Below are 23,014 nucleotides of genomic sequence, written 5' to 3'. Positions count from 1 at the left end.
TTAATCCCAATTTTTCCCTGATTCCCTGGCGGTGAATAGTCTTGCTTGTTTTCTTCCCAATTATTTTGGTTTGAGCAAAGTATCTGAGGAAATCTCTGTTGGTGTGCAAGTAAATGGTGTTTTATCACTATTAAACAGTTTTCATATGAACAGGACTTTTTTACAGAAAGACTTGACTCCATTCTTTTTTAAAAGAAAGCTGTACGTGACATTTTCTTTGTGTGCTTTTCTTGTCAGCAACAATCTTAAACGAAAAAAAGATGACTTTCTTTTCCTTGATTGTAACCATCTAAGAGAAACTACCAAGTTTCTGTCAGTTCCTATGTATTGAAAATGAATGTCTTCAGGGTTTTTTTTTGAGATATTCCTGTAGTTTTTATTATTTTCTATCACTTATGCTTTAATCCTCTTTTAGTGTATTCTCAGCAATAAATTTTCAATCATTTTCTGTTTCAACAGGGCTGCTTTCCACATGTTGCCCTTGCTTATGCAGCCTGCAGTGCAGTTGAGGGCCAGAAATATTCTCATTGTTACAGGTGACTTAATCAAAAGATTAGCATGCTGAAGGTCATAGAACAGCTTGAGCATTGACCTGAAGAAAGACAAAGTTGAGGAAACTTTTTAAAATGATCCTCAAAAAACAGTGATCTCTATATTTGTATGGATAGAGGTTTGCCTGTTTATTTATTGAAAAATGAAATCTCACACATATATGTGTGCATGTGTATATATATTGATATATATAAAAGATATAAACCAGAGCAAGTCTGTTTTGTGTGTGTGTAAACACTACACATAATAAATATTTTTCACATACATGCAAGTGTGTATATATTTTATATATTCCGTACGTCTATGTATCTTTAGGTCTCCAAGGGTAATGTGTTACTGGTCTTTGGCTGACAAACTCTTAGTACAGCACCACACAACTAAACCACATAAAGGGATAAGATGCATCTGACCTAGGTTTTAGCTGCTTTGGATTTAAATGATGTTTGCCTATATAATGCATTTTTTGGTAAATGTTTTAAGTTGTCAATAATCTGAAATACCGTCTTCTGCAATGTGTTGCAGATGGCTTTATCAACATTTTTTCTTCCCATTTGTGTGTGATACTGATTACTACTGCACTCCTGATAAATAATTAAAAGAATTTGATGCTTCAGATTTGAAAACAGTAATACAAGCATTTTCTTCCTATCTCAATGATGAATTTGCATTTGAGGATTTGAAAGGAATTTGGGTGCTCCTATAGGGAAGTGTCAGGACTGAAAATGACAGCTGCTTTGTATTCTGTTGATTCAGAGATGCTTGATGCCAGTGGTTTTCTTATCCATTAGTTAGGGCAGAATTTGTGTAAGAGTTCATCATGTCAAAAAGGCATATCACTTATCATTCTGTGCTTTATAGGTTCAAGTCAAACAGACTTCTGTATTAAAAGTATGACATTTCTCAGAAAAGCTAGAAAATGTTACCAAAAATATTTAAAAACATGTAGTATGGCATTTTATTTCACTTACAAAACAGAGTCATGTTCCTATGTATATGTGTCAGAAGAAGAGAAAAAGTAAGGCCTTCTGGTGTAGCCCGGGGGTTCTGGTAGATGCCAAGCCAGCAGTGTCTGCTTGCAGTCTGGAAAGCCAGATGTGTTCTAAACTGCACTAACACAGAAGTGGCTGGAATGAGCAGAACGAGGGAGTTGATTGTCCTGTCTGCTCTGCCTTTGTGAGGCCTCATCTGAAATACTACTGTGTCCAGGCCTGGGGCCCCCAGCACAAGGAAGATGTGGAGCCGTTGGAGTAGGGTCACAGCAGGCCATGAATATAGTCAGAGGGCTGGAGCACCTATCCTTTGAAGGAAGGTTGAGGGAGCTGGGCTTGCTTAGCCTGAAAAAGAAAAGGCTCTAGGGAGACCTTATTGCAGCTTCCCGGTACTTAAATGGAGCTTATAAGCGGGAGGGAGACCAACTTCTTTACAGAGATTTATAAGAGCTCTTCTCCAGGCTTAATAGGTCCAGCTCTCTCAGCCTCTCCTCATAAGAGCGGTGCTCCAGTCTCTTGGTCTTCTCGTTTGCCTTAGGTTGGACCCTTTCCAGCATGTTCATGTGTCTCTGATACTGGGACACCCAGAGCCAAACATAGTACTCCAGGTGCGGCCTCACCAGTGCTGAACAGAGGAGAAGGATCACATCCTCCAACCTGCTGTTGATATCCTGAGTAATACAGTCAAGAGTACTCATAGCTTCCTTATGGGCAAGGGCACAGTGTTTGCTTGTTTTCAACCTGGCCCCCCATAGTCTGTTCTGCAGAGTTGTTTTCCAGCTGGGTGGCACCAGCATGTTTGTGTGCCTGGGGTTGCTCCTGTCCACATGCTTCATGGGTTCACACTTGTTCTCAGTGAACTTCCTGGAGCTCCTTTCAGCCTGTTTCTCTGGCCTGTCAAGGTCCTTTAGGATGGCAGCATGACCCTCTGACCTCTTGGTCCCTCCTCTCAGTTTTTAGTCATCTGCAATTAGCCGCGTTGCATGGGGAGAGTTCTGCCAGGGCTACAGTCACCTGAAGATGGTCGGTGCCTTTGTTTCTGGAGTCTTAGAATCACTGATGTTTGAAAAGACCTCTGAGATCATAAAGTCCGACTTCGCCACCATGCCCGCTAAACCATGTCCCTATGTGCCACATCTACAAGTTTTTGATCACCGTCAGGAATGGTGATTTAACCATCTCCCTTGGCAGCCTGGTTCGATACCTCACCACTCTTTCTGAAAAGAAATTTTTCCTAATACCCAACCTGAACCTCCCTTGGTGCAACTTGAGGCCATTCCCTCTCATCCTATCTCTAGTTACATGGGAGGAGAGACTGACCCCCCACCTCACTGCAACTTCCTTTCAGGTAGTTGTGGAGAGTAATAAGGTCTCTCCTGAGCCTCCTTCGGACTAAACAATCTCAGCTGCTCCTCATAAGACTCCTCACCAGCTTTGTTGCCCTTCTTTGGACACACTCTGGGCCCTCAATGTCTTCTTATAGTGAGGGGCCAAAAACTGAACACAGAACTTGAGGTACGGCCTCACCAGTGCAAGTGATCAAACAGAGGGATGATCACCTCCTTAGTCCTGATGACGGCACTATTTCTTATACAAGCTGGAATGTCTTTGGCCTTCTTGGTCGCATGGGTACACTGGTGGCTCATATTCAGTTGGCAGTTGACTAATACCCCCAGATCCTTTTCCTTACCACAGCTTTTCAGATATTCTGCCCCAAGCCTGTAGCATTGCCTGGGGTTGTGGCCAAAGTTCAGTACTCGGTACTTGGTCTTGTTGATCTTCATCCCACTGGCCTCAGCCCAGCTATCCAGCCTGTCCAGGTCCCTCTACAGAGGGGACCCTGGCAGATTGGCACTTTCTACCAAGTTGGTGTCATCTGCAAACTTACTGAGGATGAACTCAATCCCTTCATCCAGGTCATTAGTGAAGATACTGAACAGGACTGGCCCCAGTATCCACGCCTGGGGAACACCACTTGTGACCAAGCCATGGGCTGCCTGCTTCTCCAGGAGCATGTTGGAGAAGACAATGTCAAAGGCTTTGCTGAACTGTAGGTAGACTACACGCACAGACTTTCCCTTATCCACCAGGTGGATCATCTGGTCGTAGAAGGAGATGAGGTTGGTCAAGCAGTAGCTGCCTTTCATGAACCCATGCTGGCTGGGCCTAATGCCTTGGTTGTTCCATACACTTAAGATGATCTGCTCCATAACTGCCCTCAATTCCAAGGTCAGGCTGACAGGCTTGTAGTTCCCTGGATCCTCCTTCCAAATATTCCTGTAAATGGTTGTCACATGAACAAGTCTTCAGTCTTCTGGAACTTCGCCAGTTGACCAGGACTGCTGGTAAATGATGAAAAATGGCTTAGCAATCACCTCTGCCAGCTCCCTCAATACCTTCGGGTAGATCCCATCCCATCTAGCCCCATGGACTTATGGCAGTCCAGGCAAACTAGCAGGTTGCTGTTTCCTCCTGAAATGTGGAGGCTTTATTCTGCTTCCCATGCTGGTCTTCAAACTCTGGGGGTGGGTTACCCTGAGAATAACTGATATGGCTGTTAAAGACTGAAGTAAAAAAGGCGTTGAGAATGTCCATTGTAGTGAAGACCACCACATCTGATATTCCGTTCGTAACTTGTCACCCTGCCCGCAAGGACTACTTTCTGTCCCCGGCCACCTCGTCTCATTTACACATCAATATGATGAGCGGCAAAATGGCGTTTATTGTTAAAAGCTGCAAAACTATATAGTATATCTTATCTTTTACTAGACTGTTCCAGAAGCTCATGCAGGCTCCTGGCCAATCATATTGAATATCCCGCTCTGGCCACTCTCTTCCGAAAGGCCATACACGGAGTTGTTATACACCTTGTTATGAAAACAAAGAAGGACAGCCTCTCCTTCTTACGACATGGGTTCAAGTAAAGTAGGTGAACCAATAGCAAGCATATGAGGAAGGACCTTCCCCGTTACAGCCCGAGTACTCCGTAACATGCCTACTACAACAGTCCATCTTATCCTCAGTGGTAAGGTTCCCCACCACATCCAGTAAAGGGTGGAGATTATCCTTGGACCTCCTCTTACTCTTAATGTGTTTGTAAAAACAGGTTTTGTTATCTTTTACAAGATAAAGTAACACATAAAGTCTGGTGATGAGATGAAGTTCTTGCTGGGCTTTTGCCTTTCTAATTTTCTCTCTGCTAATCCTAGCAACATCCTTATACTCTTCCCAAGTTAGCTGCCTCATATTCCAAAGTTGTAAACTCTCTGTTTTTTCCCAGACTCTCAGCAAAAGGTCCCTGCTCAGCCCAGCCATTCTTCCTAGCTGACTTTTCTTACTGCAGATGGGAATGGCCTGCTTCCATGCTTTGAAGATTTCCTCTTGAGCAATCTCCAGCCTTCTTGGACTCCTTTGCCCTTCAGCACGGTCTCCCAAGGGACTCTTCCAACAGTTGTCCTAAACTGTCTTGACCACAGTATAATCTGAGTATGGTAGCGAAGGCTCCGTGTATTAGCAGGCTTGATCTCACTTTTCAATTTCAAAGCATGTGGTTTTTCATTTTAGTAACAACCATTTGTCTCCCCAGTGGGTGTAAAATAGGTCAAGATATAGCACTCTACTTGCATTCTGGGAATGTGTGTGTAAGGAACACTTGGGATAGATGTTTGTTTTATGGTTAAGGGTAGTGGTGCTGAAGGTTTCATGATAATGCTTGTGTTTCAAGCTTTGAAGTGTGCGGTGTGTGCTACCTCAGAAGTACTTAAGGGTTGCCAGTGCAGCATCATGCTTTAATTGTGCATTATACTGCTGTGAAACACATGTCTCTGGTGAGACACTTAAAATACCATGTAGTGTATCAGGTTGCCTTTGTCTTGAGATGCAAAGATTGTAGCAGGAGGCACGAAAGCTTTAGAGAAATGATTAAAACGAAACCCAGGCTGGAATGCTGAAAAGCAATGCAGCCTGGTGAATGTGTTGGGTTTCTGAGTATCTGGGCTGGGTATCTCAGTGAATGTAAGGTTTATATGGCTGTGCAACTGTTGGTTCTAAATTTCAACTCCTCCTTTTAAGCAAACATAATTTAGATAAGCTCTTCTAATCACAGAAGATGAGCTCATTGAAAGCGGAAAAAAAGAGTGCTGAATCCTGCATGAAATTTCTAACAAACAGGTCTTAACTTTAAATAGACAGATACTAAGAAATGTTCAATTAAAAGAAAATCACTTGTGCTTTGTCTGAAATACAAAAACAGATAGAAATCTAACAAAATTGATTGCCTCCTAATGAATACGAGCCGAATTGTAATTAAGGCTGATTTCATGTATTTCCGAGTTTGAAGTTTGCAGATCTGTAATTGTTATAGTACCTGATTATTATCATTATTATTATTATAATTATTAAATTGACTTACCTATTGGTTTTACGCTGCTATTTATCGTAATGTTCTGCAAGTTGGCTAAATAAGAATTTTTTCTAACTATCTGAATTTTTGTGACAAGTCTCATAGTAATTATCTGAAGTTAGGTATTTTTAGATGATATCTTCAAGGACTGAGACGTAGATGTTTTGAAATAATAGATCATATGAATATATTGAAGTTTTGTTTTAGTTGCTAGCTTAGTTGGTAAATCACCCTATTCTATCGTATCTTCCAAATTCAAGTTTTTGTGTAGTGACGCTTTTGTTTCTGATACTGCTGTCTGGTATTCAACTGATCTTTGTAGATACTGTGCAAGCAGCACTTCACCCTGTTCTGCCCTGCCCTGAATAAGTTGTCAGCTTTGTGCTGAAAAGTCATGTTTGGGTCCTGTAACTAAAGTATATCCTTCTTACTTGTCTTACAGGTACAGGGGAGAGTGGCAAAAGCACATTTATCAAGCAGATGAGAATCATTCATGGATCAGGTTATTCTGATGAAGACAAAAGGGGCTTTACAAAACTGGTGTACCAGAACATATTTACAGCAATGCAGGCTATGATCAGAGCCATGGATACTCTCAAAATTCCATACAAGTATGAACATAATAAGGTGAGATTTTTGTTTATTTCCATAGCTGAAGTTCTTCCTCTGTTTATTTCAGCAGATATACTGAAAGTCTTCAAAAACTGCATGTCACATACAAATTGTACTCAGAGTTATGAAGGGTCATCCTTCATACCTGCCTGTAGTTCTCTACCCTTTGTGCTGTTCTGACAACACAGAGGTGCTGCTGTCTCCATGAGAGCTGCTCTTAAAAAGACATCTTCGGGGGTTCATCACAGGGAGAGTTTCAGTGGCAGCCTGGTGTTTCCTTAGATTTTATTACTTCTTTTCCTTTTTTTTCTTTTCCTTGCAATGCATACTATGGCCAGAGCACAGTTAAACCATTTCTCTGGTCTTCACCGGCACTGCGTAAGGTTTGCTATTAATATTACATGCGGAAAAAATAGATGGAGATAACTGGTTTTGAGCATATTTTGAAATAAAAATTTTGACACAAGGTCTTAAAACAGGTTTTTCTGACATTGATGATATTGTTGAAATTTAGAAGGACAAACTGCATTTGAAATGTTTGTAAGGTTTATCTTTGAAAAATCTGACTTCTTTTTAATCTTTCTCTTTTAATATTTGCATTTTAAAACAAAGTAAAATATCTCAAGCATTCCATGAAGGAAAGCGAAATATTTAATTTTTACTTGAATACGTGGATTATGTTGCTTTATGTCCTACTTCTTGCTATAGAAGTGGCATGACTTTGTTTGAGAACAGTTCCTAAGAATTTGCAATGATTTTTACAGTTGAATCATTGTCAGCAATTTTGTCAGGAAGAGATATTAAGAGGTGGAGGGCTCAGCTTTCTTTTGAATCTTGCTTTCTTTGTATCTTACGAAAATTGAATGATAATTTAGTAATTCAGGATGAAAATACTATTTTCTCTGATGGACTAATTAAAGGTTATTTTATTCTAACATTTTTTTAAACAACAGAAACTATTAAAATCCAGGGACACTTTCGAAAGGAGGTAAGCTGATGTTGAACAGGGAAGTCATGATGAAATATAAATATATTTGTGTTCAGACAAAAATTTTTTGTCTGTGTGTACAGAGTTTAAATATTATAACTTATATGTTTCAAGGCAGCCAATTTAGAAATAGGACAGTTAAAGCTTAATATCAGGTAAAAAAGCTTTGTTTCTCCATTTGCATCTTCCAGTTGTTGTGGCTTGTTATCCTTTTGTTAGTGACATAATGTTAAATTAACCCAAGAATCTTGAAGAAACGTGGATTTATGCAGTGAAAAACTAGAAGGATCCAGTCTGCCAAAATCCATATTATTAACTGTCTTTAATAGGGGTTGGTGTTTTGAGCACATGGTAGAAAATTGTCCAAAATAGTAAAACAGACTATTGAACTTCCTAGTTTGACTGTATGCTGCAGCTGTCTGGTCTTCCCTCATCTCTCAGAAACCAAAATCAAATGTGTAACTAGTACTAAAAAGAAAACTGCATTTTAACGTGCATTAAACTTGTTGAGTGCATGTTTTTGCGGTATGCAGAGCTCCTGATATCCTAGTATTCTGACTTGAAAAGTTTGTTGATTGTGAACACAGTTTTTTTTTTTTTCTTTAAAATTGGTATTGGTTGTCGCTTTGCTGTAGTGTCTGGTAGTCCTAATCATAGATTAGTAGACAAAAAGGGAAAAATGACTTCAAAATATATGTTCTATACTTAATATTCAAGTTAAGAGTGTTCATATAGAGTGTTCTGTAGAGTTGGAGTGAGTTACTATTGGCGTAGCTGTATATGTTGTATGCATGGCCAAATCCATCTAATTTGAGTTGTTCACTTTCTCTAGATGCAAATAACTTTCCTTTAAGTGAGAAACTGTCTTTGTGCTTAGCTCCTTTACATGCATTTCTATCAGATTTTAATAGGGCTAGATGTAAAGTAAAAGTCACCAAATGACATGGTTTCACGGGAGTTCCTTTAAAAACTCCTCTGGAAATACAAGGGAAATCAAACTTGCTACAGTATCATGCTAGGATGGAGAAGATGATGGTCTGCTACACATACGCTTTGCACGCTGTCTCCTTTTGCTATAAAGTAGTGGCCACTAATCAGTTAGTTTATCTGCTCCTTTTTTCCTTTTTTTTTTTTTTTTAAGTCCATTGAAAACAAACTCATTAGACTAGCGGTCTAGAAAACACAGGAAGAGCACTTCCTATTAATTTGAATATCATATCAGGAAATCCTATCTCTGAAGAGAATATCTCAAAGCTTGAGCAACAGCGTATTTTTAGCACAGTCCTTGTTTTGCACATTAGTTTAGAAAACTACAGCTTGTTGATGCTGATGTGGCTGGTCCTAAAGAAATGATGTTAAAGTGACACTTCTATGTCCAGTTCCTCGTGTTCTGGGAAGTTAGTGTAGCTTGGGGCTGCTGTATAAATGCTTTCCTCTTACTGCACCAATTCTATTACCTTTAACTGAGAGCTGCTAAAGTTGAGGTGTTTTGAATCTCTGCTAGTGGAATTTTGAACTCTTCAAATCTGTCTTCATATAAAAAAAAGGTCAGCTAAGTAAGCACTTGGCATCTTTGAGTGGTGTACGACACCTACATGGGATTATTTTAATTTAGTCAGTGTAGAAGGAAGCACATTTTAAGTCTAGCAATTTAGTTCTTATGAAGTGCTGTTGACTTTGTCATCTCTAATATAGCCGTAGAGAAAGAGACTGAAATACATTGTCCCACATTGCAATAATCTGGACTCTTTGAAGGACTTGTTACCACAAAAGTGAAAGTCAGTTGTGAAATGTAACTAATAGTGACAGAAGTGTCAAGTCTCAGAACAGATGGTAGGGCATTGTAAGGTGTAATGCATATATTTTTTTACGTTTAACTGCAGTATATGAGATCTACTGAGTTTTAAGATAATGGGTGAGGGTGATCTCTCCTGTTAGGAATTTGTCTGTCAAAGGAAATGGTGGCTTATGGATTGGTTTTTAGTTTCTGTTTGGGTAAATGTTACTGTGTTTCTGTTGTTTATTTTTTTCACTAGAAGTTGTGAAGTTTTCTTCTATCTCTTTAATGTCACAGTAAGAAATAGTTTATGAAAAATAGAAAAGCATTAGTTTTTTATGAAAATATTCCTAAGCAACTTTCAAAATTGCCTGTCTTTGCAAAACAGAGTGTACAGTAGTAAATCGTGCAGTTACAGGCATTCATATACGCATTTTTTAACATTAAAATATACACTGATTTTTTTATAACCTGTCTTGACAGAAAACTGAAGTGTGTGTCTATGCTTTTATCATAACTCTCAAATACTGAAATAAGAAAATGATCAGTTTTAATCTTCTAAATTCTCAGTTCCCTTCGCAGTGTGTTAGAAGATGTCTCAGATAGTGTAGTCTCAATTTCTCCGTTTCTAGCTTAAAATAAAAACAAACAACACAACAAAACATGTCTAATATCGCTAACGGTGGGAGAGAGTGTACATGGATGGCTTTTAACTTTTTCTCTGCTGTTGTTACAGAAATTACACAAAATAAATACTGCAGTAAAAAAACCAAACAAACAAAAGACCACTGCAAACTGTTACTGTACTAAAAACTTACTACCACTGTTACAACATACTATTCCCATTCAATGTAACTATGGAAACATAAGTTTTTTTGTTTCTCTTTTGTTCAGCAGACTTTGTCAGGAAAATGTCACTCGGTAGTGATTAACAGGCAGGAAATCTTGCTTGAATCCCATGTCCGTAAGTTCCTGTGAAACTTCTTAAATAGTCATAACAAGATAAGTGGCGTGAGGAACAAAAACAAAACAGACTACAATAAAAGTTGTAGAACAGGCTGAAAATATAAAAATATTTTTTATTATAGATCTGGACATTTGCTTTTATGTTTCCTACAAGTGGGTCTGCTGCTGGAGTTTTTTCAGTATTAACACCTATTGCATTTGGAGAATACTTTACAGTGAAAATATGCAGGTATAGGAAATGTGTTTCAAGTCACATCATCACGGACATCATCTTCAAGCCCATGTTTATCTTGCTAGCTTGTTTCTTCTGGGACAGACAGATCTACTGGAGCAAACAGACAAAAGTGAGACAAGAACAGATTTGGAGTCAGAATTCATAAATTCTTATCTTGTGTAAACACTTGGGGGCATTAAATGCACTAGACCTCTTCAGTGAAATTGATATTTTATCAAAAAATAGGTTGCAGGAAGGGGCCTCCCTCATATACTTTACCTGCTATACAAAGAATATGGAGGATTCAATCCTGAGCAGAATGAGAAGTGTGAGATATATTGGCCCTCAGATGAAGCACTTTATGTGCTTTTTGTGTGGTTTTTGGCCTTTTGTGGCTTGTTATTGTTTAAGAAAAGCAGGAATTACGTTTTTTTATGTTGAAAAGAGGTGCTTGTTGGTTTGGAACACAGATAACAAGGTGGTTCTTCAGGCAGGTGGAGAAACCTGAAATGTACCATTGGCACAAACTGTTCTTCGATATCTCAAACCTAAAGCAGAGGTCTTCAAGCAGGTTACAGGAAAAAAAAATCATAGAATCATAGAATGGTTTGTTTTGGAGGAGACCTTAAAGGTCATCTAGTTCCAACCCCCTTGCTATAGGCAGGGACACCTCCCACTAGACCAGGTTGCTCAAAGTCCCATCCAGCCTGGCCTTGAACACCTCTAGAGTGGGGGCATCCACATTCTCCGTGCAACCTGTTCCACTGTCTCACCACCCTCGCAGGAAAGAATTTCTTCCTAATATCTAGTCTAAATCTGTCCTCTTGCTGAGGGTGCGCTTGATCCCACTGTCCATATCGTCTGCAAAGATGTTAAATAACACCAGTCGCAGCACCAATCCCTGAGGAACACCACTTGTCACTGGTATCCAGTTGGACATTGAGCAGTTGACTGCAACTCTCTGAGTGCGACCGTCCAGCCAATTCCTTATCCAGTGAGTGGTCCATCCATCAAATCAATTTTTCTCCAGTTCTGTGACCAGGATGTTGTACAGCACAGCGTTGAATGCTTTGTGTAAGTCCTGATGCTGTAACTCCATCATAAAAGGCCACCAGGTTTGTCAGGCATGACTTGCCCTTGGTGAAGCCATGTTGGTTACCACCAATTACCTCATCTTTATTTTCCATGTACCTTAGTAGGGCCTTCAGGAGGATCTACTCCATGATGTTGCCAGGCACAGAGGTGAGACTGACTGGCCTGTAGTTCCCTGGATCTTCTTTTTACAAAAGCAGTAGTGTGGTGTGTGATGTCCATGTCTTATCCTTCCAGATTCACCTTTTTTGCTCTTTCTGCTACTGTGGAGAACAAGTGTTAGCGCACTGCTTACAGATCCCTCTGAGACTTTTTGAAAGTGTATCCTTCTCCTAGTCAGCTTTTCTGGAGAACTGTGACTCATTCAGTTGTTTTCTGTTTATATTATGAAGAAATAATAAAAATCCTTGAAATTTCTTGCCTTCGTTGTTCATTTCAAGGTTGCTTGAGACAGGGTTTACAACAATGAATTAAGGAATCTTCAGCAAAAATGCCTCACCCCCCCCTTTTTTTTCCAGGTTTTGTCAGTGTTTTAGTTTGCATGTTTTGTGTATTACAAATGATAATGTCCAAGATAAAAGAAAGCTTTGTCTTACAGTAAAATTCAGCTTTGGCCGAGGAGTAAGCTAATGTTAACAAGAGATTTAAGGAAACACTTTTTTTTTCTATTCATTTCATTTGTTTTGAATTTTGAGGTTTTGTATTTTTGTATTCCTTTTTCTGAAAGTTCTTCTGCACTTTTTTCTGTCTGATTGAAATAGGTATAAAGTCTGCACACTCTGTTACCTCCGTCACCTACCTGATGTTGCTCCACTCTTAGACTTTGTATTCACTGTAGGTGATTAGGTAAATTTGAGGCATGATGCAAGAGTCCGTTGATTTTTTTCTGGAAAAGGAGGCTGCAAAAGAAAGCTAAAGCATGAAATTATCTGTATCTTACTTTATTTTGATTTTTACAGCTTTCTTTCCCAGAAACAAAACACAAAGCTACTGTTTAATAAATCAGCTTTGGTAAAAACCATGACACGTGTACAGATCATGACTGTAGATTACTTACCAGTATGGTGGACTTGGGATTTTGTATACGTAGGAAAATTGTTTGCTGTGAGCAAGTCACTTCTTTGAACAGTGTTAAGCATGGCAAAACAGTGTTTAGCCTTGGGTTGCAAGGGTAGCATGTACAGATTTGCTTTTAATCCCTTATAACACTTCTCCAGCTCTCATGTGGCTCTCAGTTTCCTTTGTCTCTATCATGCAGGAGAGCTGATGGGGTGTGTGCCCTGGCTGGAACAAGTGATATCATGGAAAAAAATTGTTGTGATGAAGGGTTTTTATGCTAATTAAGGTTGTTTCAGGATGTTTCATTTTAATTTGTGTGACCTTTGGGCAGAGTTAAAATTTGGCTCATTGTTTAGTTAACCTTTCTAAACCATTTTCTAAATACATTAATAGATTGCATGCATATATTTTGCTAATTTGAAGAGTTATTTTAAAATTTTCAAAATGTAGGCCTTGTCCTGAGTATTCTGTTTGAAGATGCTCTCTGTTTTAATCTTTTTAACTAGCTGTAGCTGCTAGTTTGAGAGCTTTTGCTCTGTTGCTGGCTATACAAGCAGATACATGAGTGTGCTTGATAGGTGAAGACATTCTTTGCATCTGGTCTCCAGACTTTGTGCAGCTATTAACCTTAAACTAAATATTGCCAGTTATATGGGCTGGATGAAAAGTCTGTCACTTTAGCATGAAAAAGCCTTCAGCTTCCTTTCTGGACTCCCTCAGCCATATGCTGGGTGGAGGAGCAGTGGGGATCATGCACCACAGAGTAAGAACTGTTGACATAATCCTGTGTAAGCCTCATAAATCCCATTATGGCATTTGGGGTTAATTGTTCCACTTCATGGCTACTTTTCAATTTTTTTTTTCTGTTTATCCAAAAAAGATAAAAACACAGGGTTGGCATTTAATGTTTAGTGAAATTTTTCTCATCTATTCTGTATCTGTTACCTGCTGAGGTTATACTGCCTATGTTGTAGAAGAAAAGTATCAGCTTGACCTTGGAAAATCTGAATGCAGACTTGTTTTTCAAATTGTACCATCTGTAAGGCCACACTGCGTCGCTGTATTTGAGAATTGCTTTAGAATGTAGTAAAAATTAGATTTTTATGTTCACCGTTCTATTGCTGCCTGTTTTTTTCAATTATGATTATTTTTGAAGTAGCCCAATAGTTTATTTTTCACTACTTGTTCTAAGTACTTGAAATTGGAGAAAGAGCACCACCAGTTATTCAGCACTCTTTCAAGGATCATATAAAGCAGAAATCTGCTGAGTATTGACGAGATAATCAATAGCATTTGTTCCTGCAGTATTCACTGAGTAATCTCTCAGGCTATTCTGGCAATTTGCGTAGGAACAGTACTTGTGCCTCATGTAAAAATTTTAAGAGATGTTCTGATACTGCAGCATTGCTTCTAAACTGAGTATTGATGCAAAGGTAGTACCAGTTAGCAGTCCACTTTCTCAGGAACAGAAAAAAAAGTTTGGAAGGTTGTTTTTCATTTGTTTTTAACTTCTCTTGATTTTTTTCAAATTTATTAAATGTATGAATTAAGATGAAAAATTGCATGCCTGTGACTTAAGCTATAACAGCATATGTTGAAATAGCATTTGAGAATAAAACTCATGTCAAAATAATTCATTATACCAACCTCTGAAAGTGGTATTTATTCCTTAGAGCACATGTCCCAATTGAATAGGAAGTATATTGTGCAATTTTGAGTTCTTGGAGGGCTGCCTTTTCTTCCTTTTCTTAAATATGTTAAAGCTGCTTTCATTCAAAATTTATTTCCACTCTCTTAAAGCTGAAATGGTTTGCTCTAAAGCTTTAATTACTTAATTCCCATAAACTCAAACTTTCTGGATTTCCTTTAGTTATTTTTTCCTCCTTTCCTTTCTTTTACTTTCTCTGTCATTCTGGAGCTTTTCAATACTGCCTTGACCTTGGAAAAGTTAGAGAAGTAAAAATAAAGGATTGAAAATAAAGTCACTTGAAACAGTGCAAAAACATACTGGGTATTATAAATTTTCTTTCCATCAGTCATCTGCAAACAAAAAGAACAGCATAGGACAGTAGGAAACATGATGACTTAAAATAAAAATATTTTATGGATTTTTTTAAGTTAGATGTGTAGTAACAATTCGATTGAGAAAATAACTTCAATATTTATTTTCTTTTGTGGAAAAGCAGGAGTTTTTTCAACCATGTGTTACTGCTTAAATAGTTTATGGAAAAAAGAGTCCTCTGAATCAAAAAAGTTAAGTGATTCTTTGATATTAACACCGATGCAGTCAGTACTGGACTGAGACATCACTAAAAGACATGAAGAGTGTTTGACCAGCACATGTATATACTATGGCATGCGGAGTATAACTTGGATGTTATAAAGAAAACTGCAGTTACTTACATGACTCAAACCTGGTCAAAAGGGAAGTTTAGGATATTTATGAGGAAAATGAGGAAACTGGGAATGGACAGGTCTTCTCAGAGTTTGCAAAGGAGACTACAGAGTTACAACAATGGAGGGATTTCCGCGAAGGAGGACACTCACTATGCAGGTAGTTTCTAAATTGCCATCAAGAAGTTTCTTAGGCTGTCTGCAATTCAGAGGGAGCATTTCTATTTGTGTAGGCCCATTAGTTCACAGAACACTGTTCTTTCAGAATCTGTGTAATGGTACCATGTTTACATGTAGTTGTTTTACTGCTTGTGACCCAAGTCAGCTCTTGCAGAGGAATCTAAATGCCTATTGGCATTTTTCCAAAATGAGACTTGGAATTTTTTTTATTTCATCAATAGTTTAGTGCCACTGACCAGGAAAACAAATTGTATAACTTCATTATTAGGTTCATTTTGAACAGCCTCATTTCACACAAGAAGTTCTTCAGCAGGGACAATATTTATAAATAAAATTGTCTTAATCAGAGCGGGGCATTGGCAGCACAGCCTTGTAGCTCGTGTCATTCTTGTGTGATGAACAATGACTTGCACTGGCTGCCCTTGCTGTGGCAGAGTAGTCATTCACTGTGTTGCGAAATATTTTGAACAGCAACTCTCTCCTGTGAAAAACTAAATAATTTTTTCTCTATTTCGGGTAAGAAATTTATGTTGTAAAGTAAATTTTTGAGGATCTAATTTTAATCATAGAAGCTGCAGATCAAAAGCTCTCTTGCTCTGTTGTTTCCTGATTCCAGTGCATTCTTACTGGTACACTTCTGTCTGTCTGTCCCTTTTCAATGCCTGTCATCTTTTGTGGTCTTCCTGTAGAGCTTCCTGTGTACTGCTGTCTGATGAGACCATATGAATCAGCAGTGTGGGTGGTGTTTTTACCCTTCTGACAAATGAGAAAAATACAACAATATTTTTAACTTTTCTTCATTGAAGTCAGTCTTACTCAGATAATTACTTTTTAATACACACGAGGATGTATTTGTGTGATCTCGCAGATGTTTCATTGTGTTTTTTAATTTGTCATCTGCTAACCATGATGTGCAGTAGAAAATAACCTTTTATGAGTGCGCCCCCAGCTTGATGATATAACCCTCTGGGTGCATCGAAACAGACACTGTCTACAGAATCCTTGTCAACATAAAATGCAATCAAATTGTGTCTATTCAACATTTTAATGCATTTTTGTTTTTCTGTCCTGCATTACTGGTTGAAACTATGAGCGAATGAGATTGTAAAATTTCTTTTCTCTTGGGAAAGAAATGAATATTAGATTTCTCATATGAAACTATCACAATGAGAAGAAATTCAAATAAATATGTATGTCTTGGAGAGTGCTTGTTAGACCCACATACATTGTTATGAAGGGAGGAATACTGTTGAGATACAGGCTGAATTGACAAGAACCTACTTTTAAGGTAATGGTTAATCCCTGAAGATAGATTTGTTCAGTAACTTCTTCAATGTTCAGTTGGTCTCATTAAATCATTATTCATTGAACATGACAAAGTTAGTTCTCAACAGGGTATCAAATAAGCTTTTTTTCCTAAGTACGTATTTTTGGCAATTGTAGATTTGACAGTTAGACCTCTTTCATCGTGTTAAGGCTTTTTTTAATTTTTTTTTTTCACCTTGGGTATTCTACATATCAGATATTGAGCAACTTAATTTTGCTGAAGAGTGTAAGAGAAGGATAATATACAAGAACTGCAGCGCTTCTTTTACCTGGTTCCCGTATTTGTTTTGAACTTCCGGTCTTTCTGAAACTTGAGATGTTTCTAAGGCTAGTCTTAATTTTCTTCAGCAGTGTGATTTGTGGAATTAATTCAATGGGGTCATTATTTGACATAAGTTCATTTTATCCAGCTTTATGATGTGGAGATGGCTGCTGAATTCAGGCTTTCTGATTTGGTAGCATTTCCAAACATCCACTTTGTGGAGATAGGCTTATCCCAGCTGCAGAGTTCTGGAGATGTTAATACAGGGCGTGTTGAAAATAAATGTTCCAAGTGACTGTGGAAGCAAACAGAAAACAATGTCATAACTCTGTGTTGTTGATGGTGTTGCACAAAATACAAAACATCCCTTTTGTAAAATACATGTGAGGAAGGGGCAGTAACTATCCCTTCTTTATAAGCAAAAAAATGTAGTGCATGCTTTTACTGTGGAGTAATTTTGTTTTAGAGACTGGAGTTCATAGACACTCTGAAAGGCTGATTAAAAATGTGCTTAACCAGAACCCTACTGCACCCAAAATACAGAAGTCTCGTGATGGTATTGTGCCGAGTGCATGCTGCCCTGGATCATCATGAGCTGTAAAATCTTCCCATCTGTGTACATGAGCTGTCTGTAGGAATCCTGTCTTTGATCCCTATCGCTTTCAGTGATTTGTGTGGCCACAAGAACATCAGTTCTATCATAAATATTTAATACGCTTGTTAAATTTGGGTAATTTGATCTAAATATTCTATAGCAATGCATTAATTCATTTTACTTGCTTAATGAATTTAATTTCAGTAACATGGATGCCAATAAGTAAATCGGATCTGCATATCTACATAGGCATCTTGGACTGGATCCCACTGCAGTTAAATTAATGTTAATGTTATTTACTGTCAATATGAAAAAACCCACCTAAACATTAAGTGAATGAATTTGAATAAGGCTACTGTCTTTTTTCCTCTTTTTGAACTCTGTATGAAAGAAAACCATTTATTCTCTTTATAAAATTATTATATCAAAGTGTTAATCATACAAGTGTTAGCTTTCTTCAGAACATGCATGGCTGCAGAAGTGAATACTGGAGTCGTGTATTTGTGGCACAGTGACTTGTGCCACCACACAAGCAAGCAGAGGCACCTGCTCTGCAAAAACAAGAACTGGTTTAGATAATCTGCAATTTTTGGCTATATGTAACCTACTGCCAGCCTGTGAATCTCAACAATCGCCTTCAGTCTCATGAATTATTCATGTTAACGTGCACAGAGATGTGATAGGACCACCACAAGCTTTGATGAAGTAGAAAAAGTGGAGTAGTATCTACCAGACCCACTAGCAGCTGGTAAGTTAGGCCAGCCCTGAGGATGTTCTAGCTTAACTTGGAGAAGTGCCTGAAGCTAAAAGCTTTAACAGTCAAGAAGTTACAAAAATTACATATAGCTACCTTATGCTTAACTTTCTTCTTTTTTTTCCTCCCTTCTGTCTTGCTTTTAGTGCATTCTTGAGCATAGATCACTTTGCTGGATTTCTAGATTTGGCCTCATACTTCATATGCAACAATAGTATATTCTCGAAAATGTCAGTTAATCAATATCATCTCATTATCTGGGGTTATTTTTAATGTACATTATTCAGTATTTTCTCAGATATTACAGGCAGTTAAATATGCTTTCCACTTGTTAAAGAAAGGAACAAAACTATTTCCCTGGGCTAAATCAGAAAGCTAAAGTAGCAGCTCAGGTTTTAATACCAGGTCTCATTTCTTTCAGACCTCATATAAGACTTCTTTTTTTTTCCTTCTGTTTTATAGACATCAATACTATTAATTTATCTCCAAAACTGGTAGAGAAAAATAGTTACATTTCTCCTGGTAAAAGATGGCATACACTTATATTCTCATTTTGAGAGGATTGAAAGTATTAATGTTGCGTGTCCAGTAATTTTTAATGTTCTCTATACTGTAAATTGGAATTTCACACACTATCAAGGTTTTTTATTTTATTTTTCTTATTGTGGGAAAGAGAAATTTTACTTTAATCACATTAATGGAATTCCGTATTTTGGATATGAAAGCAGTGATCTAACTTTCGTCTTTTCCAAGTTCGTCTTGGAAGGAAGGCAATTTGTAAAGAACTTTGCTTATAAAATACTTCTAATATTGGCTATGTAAAAGCCAGGTTTGAAGAGATGTATGCCTTCTCTGAAGAATCAGAAGACAAACTGCAGTAACTTTCCTTTAATCTGGTGAAATTAATGTTGCCTCTTCTGGTATCAGTTCTTTTAAATATTTAGAAAATATCAGTTCTCTCACAAAGTAGTCCTAATGGCATTTTAAAGCTTTTTTAATAGGTTGCTAATTGTACTAGCTGTTTCTGGACCCAGGGAAAGTCTTTTGATGTCTTTATTTTTAATTCCTGAATCTGTATTCAACAAGAGGACACCTAACTGAACTGCTAATTCCACTTTCAGTGACTTCTTTAGAGTCCAAATTTCAGAAATCGTAAGGTTGTAAATAGCTATAAATAAGTACTGATATTTTCCCTCGTCATACTCCTACTTTTTTCTGCCTTACCTTCTCTCTTTAATGCACTTGATTTTTAACCTTCTTCTGTCACTGTTTCAGTTTTCTGAAAATAGAAGAATCCATTTTTCCAATGGAATAGAAGTCAGTCTTAACTTATCAGACAAGCACTGCTTCTTTCCCTTGTTTTCTGACTCTTTTAATTGCACACTGTTAACCTGAAGTGTATTTGTGCCTGGTTGATGGACGATGAGAGTGTAATGACTCTTTTGAGACAATGCCTCTTAATTTCATGACCTGCCTCACTCAAGTGGAAAGAGATTGACTCAGTTGAACAGTATTTTCCTCGGTCTAATCTGTCTTGTCAGTGTTGGTATGTGGTATGTATTGTTAGGGAATGTGACTTCCATACAGTTAGTGCGATCACAGAAGCATCAACAGGAGTCCATAGATCAGTTAAGTTGGATGTACTGACAGGGTGAGGCGTACAGGGCAAGCAGACTAAGCTGCTTCTGACAGGAAGAAATCCTGGCTAGAGAAACACAAATGTTTTATGTCCCAAATCTGCAGATACCACTCATTGTTTATGGATCTTTTTAAGCAACCGCAGCCCAGCCCAGCAATCTGGTTAACTGCATAGTTAAGTAGAATGGGTAGTTCACCCCAGAGCTCTTTTTCCTGTGAGCACCTCGTAGTATCTCTGATTTTCTTTCATAGTAGTTACTTCTTGAAGTTAAGTAGTGACTCATCCAGGAACCCCAGTACCTGCATTTCAGATTACAAAGATATGGTAAAAAGTTCTCCTATCTATTTACCTCAAGAAAAGAATAAAAATGAAAGATGTGATTGAATATGTAACCAAAAAATGAGTGCTCTTTCTATTTCTTCACTTTGCAAGCATTTTCTCCCTTGATATCAAGCATCTATGCAGGCATTCTTCTTGAGTCTAGTGGCAGGGGAAAGCCTTTTCGTAAAACTACTTCAAATGAATATTTGAAGAAATCTTTAAGTTTTGTAGCATAAAGTGAACCAGATTGGCACATCATTGTTTTTATTTCTTCCATAGGTACTTATGACTCAGCAGTAATTATGTTGAGTCCAGTGGTTGTCCTTTTGATCATGTTGAGGAGCTCTTATACAAACTAATACTAGATTATTCACATAAGAATTCATGAGCATGAATACATAATCAGGCACAGTATATTTGAAATGCCTGAAAGATGTCTTGTTGATCATCCTCCTCTTCCAAAGTGTGGGACTCACTAGAGGTCCCCATAGAGGCATAGTTTATTTTTGATGCTTGTGTTAAGGCTGAGTCTTAATATGCTGAGTGCTGTCACTAATAAAATCTTGATTGAAGAGCTCAGTTCGATTCAAGAAACTTGTGGATTTGTCCCCTTCTGTAGTATATGTTCATTATATACAACAACCAGTAAAACTTAGGCTTCAGATGGTGCTTCAAATAGGCCTCTGGCAAGCTGCATGAACAAAGTCTTGAAAAGTATGAGGAAAAAATATCCAGAGAAAGATTGCCAATAGCAAGTAATTGAAATTCATTATATTTTACCCAATATCTTTTTACCTTAATCATTCAGATCCATGTTATGGTCCTTATATTTGTACTACCTTATTCTCTATTCTCCCTCATTTCTACTATGTTTTAGGGCACAAAAAAAGCATCCCAAATCTTGACACCTTAATTAATTTTCATCCTCTTTCAAGGACATAATTGCTGAAATACTGTTTCCCTTTTAATTAAGATACAAAACCTTAGAGGTTTTTTGTTTGTTTTTAAGTAAAAGGCATTTTTAGTCTGCACAGACATGATCTTTTTACAGACATCCTTCCCCAGAAATACACTGTTTCAATAAAAATATTTAAATCTCTGATTTTAGATTTGCGTACTAATGGCAACCAAACTTGGTTTGATTATTAAATGACAAATGTTACTTAATATATAGTTATGTTGATCACTGTCTATTTTTGTGAATTCTTTTCATTACTTCTGCATCTTTTAACTGTGAAATGAAAGTTTATTGTATACCTTGATTGAATTAAATCTCCTAAAATTGATGAGTAAACTGCATAATTTCAGCACATTGACATCCTTTGGGTTTTTTTTGTTTCTGTTATTGTTCTGAAGGCTCAAAATCTGTGTAGCTAGCAGCTGAAGTTTGAGGGATTTTCTGATTATCTGGCAGTCATGCCCTGTCTCCTGTTTGATATAGTTTCCATGAAGTTGATTCTGACTCTCATGTTTGTTAGTTTAGAACTAACAGCTAACTAACACACAAGAATCAAACACGATAATTTAAAAACGCACCAATCTGCAGTGGGCAATACTTGCTAGAGTCTCAGCAACATCCAGTGAATAGCTTCTGGAGAAGGAAAGATGGTACTTTGAAGGATGGTACATTGAAAACTGAACCAACACAAGCAGCTCAAGGGAGTTCTAGAAGAGGCTGATGCTTATTACAAACCAGCTAGGTTTTCGCCATGATAAATGGACACCATTATGTAAATTGTGAGATAGAGTCAAGCAGGAGCTTGACTGCTTGTGGGTGAAGGGCCTTTCCATTGTTCTTTGGTTCAATTCCTTTTACAGTAGAGCAAGTCAGTGCCTCGTTGTCTATGTAATGTATTGTTAGTGTCAGTGACACGTCTTCTCTTTCTGACTGCTTTCCATTCACTGTAAATGTAGCAGACAGAGGATGCTTCATCAAAAAGGTTATTGCCTCCTTAATTCACAAACTCTGCCTTTGTATGAACTCTGCTTGCACCTCGCTCTAAATTCAAATGAGCCTGTCAGCTCCAGGCTCTCATGATTTCAGTTACAAGTGGAGGGTGAAAGTCAAGGCAGTATTTTGACTCTGGTCGTTGGAACTGGTGATGCTGACATAAAAGACAGAAATGTGGAGAAGGAAGTGGACTGTGTGAATATTATGCATGACACTACATTGAAGGGATTCACTGCAGTGATTTGTAATTTTTCAGTTCTTAGCATGACAATGACAAAGCAGTAAATCATTGCAAACAGGTGGAGGTCAGAAAGCTCTCCATACATGTGACTAAGCAATCACTAAGCTCTAATAATATAGCTGTTTTTGTGGCTGAGGTGGATGAAAATGTTAAAATGGGTCTATCTCTGTCTCCCATTCATACTGCTCCTTGATAATCCTGTTTTGCTAACACTAGAAAATAGTCTAGGAATAACAGTTTTATAATTTCTGTCTTTGTTAGTGTTATTGCTCTTGCGGATTTTTAAAGAATGTTATCATACTGTATTTGCATTTCTTTCTTGAAAAGTTACAACCTCTTGTGAAAATTTTTATCAATTATAGCATATCTTCTGATAAATGATTTTCTAAGAATCATTGTTCTTTCCCATGCTGCTTTAAATATTTTGTGGTTAAAATAATTGTTAACTTGTTTCTAAATATGTCACTACTGTAATAGATGAATTAACATCTCACATGATATCAGAAAAAAGCATTGAGAAAGCTAGTATGCCATAGGAGGAAAACAATAATGCGAATAAAATCAGGACCTAATTCAGGTAAAATAAAACACAGTAATACTGACCTGCACAGTAACGTCACATAAAAAAAATCTTCCTAATGCAGTCATGCACTACGCCTACTCATACCGCTCAGAGCTACACAAAAACAAGCACAGAATA

General features: G+C 37.7%; 1 protein-coding gene across 1 annotated transcript in view; it reads left to right on the top strand.

Annotated features, from left to right (window-relative positions):
* LOC110389577 (guanine nucleotide-binding protein G(q) subunit alpha) overlaps positions 1–23,014 on the top strand; it is a 139,529-nt gene that overhangs the window by 38,112 nt on the left and 78,403 nt on the right. The window contains exon 2 of the mRNA XM_021380245.1: positions 6,386–6,570. Within this exon, the coding sequence (XP_021235920.1) occupies positions 6,386–6,570 (185 nt within the window). The remainder of the gene's footprint in view (positions 1–6,385; positions 6,571–23,014) is intronic.

Source organism: Numida meleagris, chromosome Z (genome assembly GCF_002078875.1).
Source record: "Numida meleagris isolate 19003 breed g44 Domestic line chromosome Z, NumMel1.0, whole genome shotgun sequence".
NCBI lineage: Eukaryota > Metazoa > Chordata > Aves > Galliformes > Numididae > Numida > Numida meleagris.
Note: the sequence above shows the minus strand (reverse complement) of the source record. Positions and strands in the feature narration are given on the sequence as shown.